This window comes from Drosophila santomea, chromosome 2L, assembly GCF_016746245.2.
Source record: "Drosophila santomea strain STO CAGO 1482 chromosome 2L, Prin_Dsan_1.1, whole genome shotgun sequence".
NCBI classification, from domain to species: Eukaryota; Metazoa; Arthropoda; class Insecta; order Diptera; family Drosophilidae; genus Drosophila; species Drosophila santomea.
Window position 1 is genome coordinate 22,302,384 of NC_053016.2, and position 7,605 is coordinate 22,309,988.

Consider the following 7,605-nt stretch of genomic DNA (forward strand, 5'->3'; position numbering starts at 1 on the left):
TAGTCGAATAAACTTAGTTTGGTCACGTCTTGAATGGCTCCTGTGCCATCTTATAGTGTTTCCGGATTTCGTCCTGCAGACGTTGGTAGTATCGGGGCGGCAGGAGGAAATCTAAGAATTCCCGGCGGACTTCGGTCTATGTCTTTCTTTGTAAGGCTGTTCGGAATGAGGTAACGTAGAATATGTTTGAAAAAACTTGGCAAATAGATCGGCTATTGCCTGATCCGATTTTCCGTAGTATTTTCAAAAAATAGCGAGGAAGGGGAACTGGTTGTTATAAAACTGTTTGGGATCCTGTGCGAACTGGAACTTACAACGGTTTAAATAATTCGTATAACACTGAGCATTAAGCACAGTAAAATTTAACCGAGCACTTACATATTTAGAAAACATAGACTGAGAACAGGTATTTTTAAAGTTTATATAAAGTCTAGAATTAACATTTCTTAGATGTGTCGACTCTTAATTCAACTAAGGAGATTTGTTAGAGAGTGACAGATGGTACATCGGAACACAAGAGTTAACAAATGCAGTATAAACAACAGAGAGCGCTATAGTCGAGTTCCCCGACTATCTGATACCCGTTACTCAGCTAGTGGAAGGGAGAAGGAGAGTCTTAACCACAGTTTTTGGCGGTTTGTAGGCGTTATAGTGGGCGTGGCAAAAAGTTTTTTGGCAAATCGATAGAAATTTACAAGACTAATACAAAAATGAAAAAATATCAAAACATTTTTCAAAAGTGTGGGCGTAGCAGCTTTGGGCGGTTTGTGGGCGTGGCAGAAAGTTTTTTGGCAAATCGATAGAAATTTACAAGACTAATAAAAAAATGAAAAAATATCAAAACATTTTTCAAAAGTGTGGGCGTGGCAGTTCTTCAGCACTCCCACCATGTAACGCATCAGCATCACCATCATATACCTTCGTCTGGCGTTGCTGTACCACAAAATCCTCACCTAGCTGAAAGCGCAGGTAAGAAAACAATTGCATAAACAATTGTCATCAGAAGAATTTTTCCAAAACTGAAACTTTATTTTTTATAACAGCCATTGCGGCTACGGATGGAAACTCCATGGGAGCATCGGGAGATAATGATAGTAAGGACTCACATGCAAACGTCGAAAAGGAATGGTTCCACGATGAAATGGACACCTCACATTATCATCATGGCGATGAATTTGATGATGACTTTGATTCAGATAACGATTTTGATGAGTCCTACACCAGCAGGGGCAAACGCAAAAAATGTACGAGACCTCGAAGAACAAATGCAAACGTAGAAGGCACTCCTAAACGGGGTCGTAAAGGTGGTGGTGAGTACAAATTTATTAAGCTAATGAATTGTAAACATTATTAATACCTTAGGCAATCGTCGAAAAAATGCTGTTGACGGAGAATCTGATCGAATACGTAGAGGTGGTGGAAATAGTGCAAACACATCCGCAGCCGCAGCAGCAGCTGCCGCCGCTGTCGCCCATGCAGCGTGTACAGCGGCTGCTGCCGCCACCACAGGGCTCTATGCATCTCATTCAAACTCAGCTTCGCCTATTCCCATCAATGACGACAATTCACAATCAGCACTCATAGTGCCAACAAACATAGCGTCGTCGTACGAAAAGACTTCAAGCGATGCTGGAGCTTCTAATGAATCAATTCCCCTAGCAACAATGGTTGGAATAAACGCAGGACTGGCAACCTTAAATGTTTGCAATGCACTTCCGGCGCAAACAGGAACAAATCAAGCGGTGTTTGCTACTGGTAATAAGGTAAAACAACGTGTAGAACGTGACATAGCCCAACCATCACCTTATTGTGACTTTTGTCTGGGAGATCAGCGAGAAAATAAAAAAACCAATATGCCCGAAGAGCTTGTATCGTGCTCGGATTGTGGTCGTTCCGGTCATCCATCGTGTCTACAGTTCACGGCAAACATGATTATATCAGTAAAACGTTATCGTTGGCAATGCATTGAATGCAAGTACTGTTCCATTTGTGGGACCTCTGACAATGACGACCAACTATTATTTTGTGACGATTGTGACCGGGGATACCATATGTACTGCCTGTCACCACCGCTTATGACTCCACCAGAGGGCTCTTGGAGCTGCAAGTTATGCATGGAGGAGTTCCACAAGATTAAATAAGCTATCATTTATAAATATATAATGCACCAATTATAATAATTCTCAAAAATATATAAAAGGTAGATATTTTTTTGCTGTATTTCTTTGGTCATACAATTTAAACTACTGGGGAGGAGTAATCCCCTTATGCACCCATTTTAGTCTGGCCAAATTAAAATGAAATAAAGAAACCCGTATTAAGTAAAAGCTTTTACTAAATATACCAGTTACTCGTAGAGTAAGAGGGTATACTAGATTCGTTGAAAAGTATGTAACAGGCAGAAGGAAGCGTTTCCGACCATATAAAGTATATATATTCTTGATCAGGATCAATAGCCGAGTCGATCTGGCCATGTCCGTCTGTCCGTCCGTATGAACGTCGAGATCTCAGGAACTATAAAAGCTATAAAGTTGAGATTCAGCATGCAGACTCCAGTGACATAGAAGCAGCTCAAGTTTATCGATTCATGTTGCCACGCCCACAAACCGCCCAAAGCTGCCACGCCCACACTTTTGAAAAATGTTTTGATATTTTTTCATTTTCGTATTAGTCTTGTAAATTTTTATCGATTTGCAAAAAAACTTTTTGCCACACCCACAAACCGCCCAAAGCTGCCACGCCCACACTTTTGCAAAATGTGTTGATATTTTTTTCATTTTTGTATTGATCTTGTAATTTTCTATCGATTTACCAAAACACTTTTTGCCACGCCCACAAACCGCCCAAAGCTGCAACGCCCACACTTTTGAAAAATGTTTTGATATTTTATTAATTTTTGTATTAATCTTGTAATCCTTCTTTATTGCACAAAAACTGTGTTTAAGACTCTCCTTCTCCCTTCCACTAGCTGAGTAACGGGTATCAGATAGTCGGGGAACTCGACTATAGCGTTCTCTCTTGTTTTTTACTAAACCCATTACACAGGGCTTTTAAATAAGGCTGCTGAAATAAAATCACGGGAAGCAAGAAATTAAATGAAATAAATACGTATGTAAGTATGTATGTTAATAATATCAAAAATGTATCAGCTTTTACGTCGGCGTGTTAGTGCCCGTATCCTGGGTAAGTAGTACTAAGGCCGAGGGAGGGGCCTCCGATGTTCAGGCACCTGGTCGATTTTCGGTATAAACATTAGAAGTGCCTGTTAAAGTTCGTACCATTTGTCAGTCAGCAGTCCTCCCTGCCCCACAAGCTAAGCTGTAGCTTGATTGTAAAACGATCGGGCAATGTTTCGGCCCTCCCCTTCATGCGTCCGCATGCCTGATGGATCGTCGCGGGCCGCGCAATGCGATCCCCTTTTGTCAAGGCTGTCCGTCAAACGTTTCTGACATACTCCACTTCTCGCGTCACTTACTCATTTTATTGTAGTTAAATGCCATGTGTAGTACAAAAACTAAAGGCTAGCATACAGAGATTATGAGAAGTTGACTATAATTGTTTTAAGCGCAGAGTATAAAATTCATCACCGGACAACGGTGCGCACGTCAACAATAATTGTTGGCTATTAACGACTACAAACGTCGCTCTGAGGGTACTTGTGCCCGCCTTATAACAAGGCGGATACTCGCCGCTGAAAAGTTATTTTTATTTAAACAATATTGAACATTAAATTTCTATTAATCAAATATATTGCCTTGAAGAGGCCAACAATAAAATATATTTTTTTTTTATCCGGACATGCTTCGGTTATCATTACAGGAATATACATATATTTGCCAATCGTATAAAAATAAAATTGGCACGAGAATATCTGCATATATAAAAATATAGAGAAAAACACGGGAGCAGTGTTCCGTCAAACTTACCACTTTAATCCGGAGCGATGAGATCTCGCCGCGTTGGATCCTGTGTGTTGCTATATATACTGATGGAATTATACATACTTATACATTCGTGCACCAATAACTTGTAAACCGAACTGTATCGAAATATACACAAACAAAAAAAAAATTATACACTAAGTAAAGGTCGTCCATATATATACATATATGTACGTTGGTATGAATACTTGGTATAATTATCAGATTACTTGAATTATGGTCTTGTTTGAAAAATTCACTGCTTTTACTTTGTCTTAGCTGACTTCGACATAAAAAAAAAGCACCGGTTCACGTATTCTTTGCTCATATGTTATGTTTGGTTGTAGGCAAGTGAGTTTTCATTGACGGATTGTTTTGGTACTGGAAATGATCCTTTCAGGGTATGGTGATGGTCCCGACGCCGCTGCACTGATCGCTTGTAGATCCTTACTAGTTTCAATAGTGCCAGCAATACTAACATTACGGCGATGAACTCAAGAGTATTCCTTATGCTGGTCCTTGATGTTTCCAGTCTAAGTCCTGGTACCCTGGAGGTTAGTGCAGGGTCGAGTCCTCGCTCCTCTCGTCACTTCTTTTGACCGAAGCTCTTGGCGTTTAAGACAGTCTGCACTTGAGTATGATATCGCGAGTATGGAATCTCGAGAAGGGAATCTCGAGAATTAAATCTCGAGTATTGAATCCCCACTATTGACTCTCGAGTATTGACTACTTTCTCGGTGGGCTGAGATCTTTTTATATATATATATATATATATATATATATATATAATATATATTGAAGTAGCCATTCATTTTTACATACGCACATACAATATTTCGCCAAAATTAAAATTCCGTCACAAAATTAAATGTTATGAAGTTTTAAAAATAGTTTATTCTATTAATACTTTTTTGTAGAGGGTGCATCCAAACAGCTATGCGTCATATGAGGCCAAAAAGGAAGAGAATAAATCATCAGAGCCTAAGCGAGCAAATTTCTTCTGTTTCCAAAGCTCAAGCCAGGTACATAGCTGAACAACAAAATGTGCGTTCGGTAATAATTTGAAGAAAGAAATATGAATAGTTATTTTAATTTTAAAAAGTACCGAATAAAAAATTTAAAAATTCGTATACTTGTTTTTACCTTTTATCTTTACCTAGGTACAGAAAAATTTGAAAACCTTTTACCTTGCCTAGGTACTTATTTTTGTAAAAACCTTTTACCTTACCTAGGTAAAAATATAGCGTCCCAACACTGCTCGTAGAATAAACTTTTTAACTAGATTCGTTGAAAAGTATGTTACAGGCAGAAAGAAGTGTTTCCGACCATATAAAGTATATATATTCTTGATCAGGATCAATAGCCGAGTCGATCTGGCCATGTCCGTCTGTCTGTCCGTCTGTCTGTCCGTCTGTCTGTCCGTCTGTCTGTCTGTCTGTCTGTCCGTCCATATGAACGCTGAGATCTCAGGAACTACAAGAGCTAGAAAGTTTAGATTAGGCATACAGACTCCAGAGACATAGACGCAGCGCAAGTTGGTCGATTCATGTTGCCACGCCCACTCTAACGCCCACAAACCGCCCGAAGCTGCCACGCCCACACTTTTGAAAAATGTTCAGTTATTTTTTTTATTTTTGTATTAGTCTTGTAAATTTCTATCGATTTGCCAAAAAACTTTTTGCCACGCCCACTCTAACGCGCACAAACCGCCAAAAACTGTCAGTGTTGAAGACTCTCCTTCGCACTTCTACTAGCTGAGTAACGGGTATCAGATAGTCGGGGATCTCGACTATAGCGTTCTCTCTTGTTTTTACTTCCATCCTGAGCTGAAAAGGTGTTCCGTTGATGCTTCTTGAGAATATAGAATGTAGGCAGCTCTTTTCGAAGTTGTCCAGGATCTCACTACGACTTCGAAAACATAGTTTTGCTGAAGAAGGAATACATTCCACCGTTGAGATGGCATCTTGGGCGTATCCAGGAGGTTATACCCGGCGGGGATGGTGTCATCAGAGGAACAGGTCTAATCAAGAGAACCGTCGCTAAAATAGCCGTTCTGCCGGGAGTATGTTCGGAGCACATGCCAGCGCCTAGTCATGCGCGAGTTAACTCCCCGTTGATTCGAGGGTGTGGAGTTTGGAGAAAAATAATACCTCCGCTAGAGCTGAGTTGGAAATTCTGAATGATCTTTGTATGTTCGGAGTATGTTCGGAGCACATGCCAGCGCCTAGTCATGCGCGAGTTAACTCCGTTGATTCGAGGGTGTGGAGTTTGGAGAAAAATAATACGTCCGCTAGAGCTGAGTTGGAAATTCTGAATGATGAGCTCTTTCATAGCTCTTTACAACTAGGTTTGTTAAATTATAATAATATGCTGATCGGACCGATAAGTGGAATTGGAGCGGATGCGATTTTGTGTGACAAGAGGTTTTGGGTGGCCCCGATGTATGTATCGATTCGGCTTCTCAAGTGCTTACACCTTGGGTTTGTAAAATTGTGACCAGCTCTTTTTAAACTCTTACGCTAGGCAGCGTGTGCGGCAGTGCGCCGCCCAATACATGTGAATGGCTGGGTCGCAAACTTTCGTTCTTTATTTAATATCCAATTCACTTTTCCTTATTAATTTATTTATTTACATTCTGTGTGCTTAAAGTTAAGAAACTAAAAATATGGGGGGAGGAGAGCGGCTATAGCTACTATGGCTTTAGGCCGGATTTTTGTTTATTTTATTTTAAATAATCTTAGTATCTATGGAATGTATAATTGTTTTAAACGGGATTCAAATAATTTTTCTGTATTTTTAGAGTCTACTAATTTTAATGCTAGTCAAAGTTAACTCAAAGTTAACGCTTAATTGTTATAGAGAATTGACAATATTTGTGTTTTTGAGGAAGTAGGATTTTATGGATGTTAGTAGTTGAAGGCTCGGAGAGGGAGGAATTGAGGTTACCATTAGGGAAGTGGATGCGGGCTGTATTAAATGCTGGACACTCGTTAAGAATGTGATTCAAGGTCATTGTGTTTTGGTTGCAGAATTGGCAGGGGTTAGATGTTGCCTGCAATAATCTATATTGATGAGTGAGTCTTGTATGGCCTAGACGTAGTCGAATAAACTTAGTTTGGTCACGTCTTGAATGGCTCCTGTGCCATCTTATAGTGTTTCCGGATTTCGTCCTGCAGACGTTGGTAGTATCGGGGCGGCAGGAGGAAATCTAAGAATTCCCGGCGGACTTCGGTCTATGTCTTTCTTTGTAAGGCTGTTCGGAATGAGGTAACGTAGAATATGTAGAATATGTTTGAAAAAACTTGGCAAATAGATCGGCTATTGCCTGATCCGATTTTCCGTAGTATTTTCAAAAAATAGCGAGGAAGGGGAACTGGTTGTTATAAAACTGTTTGGGATCCTGTGCGAACTGGAACTTACAACGGTTTAAATAATTCGTATAACACTGAGCATTAAGCACAGTAAAATTTAACCGAGCACTTACATATTTAGAAAACATAGACTGAGAACAGGTATTTTTAAAGTTTATATAAAGTCTAGAATTAACATTTCTTAGATGTGTCGACTCTTAATTCAACTAAGGAGATTTGTTAGAGAGTGACAGATGGTACATCGGAACACAAGAGTTAACAAATGCAGTATAAACAACAGAGAGCGCTATAGTCGAGTTCCCCGACTATCTGAT

General features: G+C 39.8%; 1 protein-coding gene across 1 annotated transcript; it reads left to right on the plus strand.

Annotated features, from left to right (window-relative positions):
- Positions 1-873: 873 nt before the first annotated feature.
- LOC120454822 (supporter of activation of yellow protein-like) lies at positions 874-2,220 on the plus strand. The gene is made up of 3 exons (XM_039640283.1): positions 874-969; positions 1,044-1,310; positions 1,363-2,220. The coding sequence occupies exons 2-3, from the start codon at positions 1,070-1,072 to the stop codon at positions 2,139-2,141; spliced, it is 1,020 nt and encodes a 339-aa protein (XP_039496217.1). The 5' UTR covers positions 874-969; positions 1,044-1,069; the 3' UTR covers positions 2,142-2,220.
- Positions 2,221-7,605: the final 5,385 nt, after the last annotated feature.

Coding starts and splice junctions, on each gene's coding strand:
- LOC120454822 (XM_039640283.1), top strand. CDS start 1,070: ATGGGAGCATCGGGAGATAATGATAGTAAGGACTCACATGCAAACGTC. Junction 1,311..1,362: donor ACGGGGTCGTAAAGGTGGTG/GTGAGTACAAAT, acceptor TTAATACCTTAG/GCAATCGTCGAAAAAATGCT.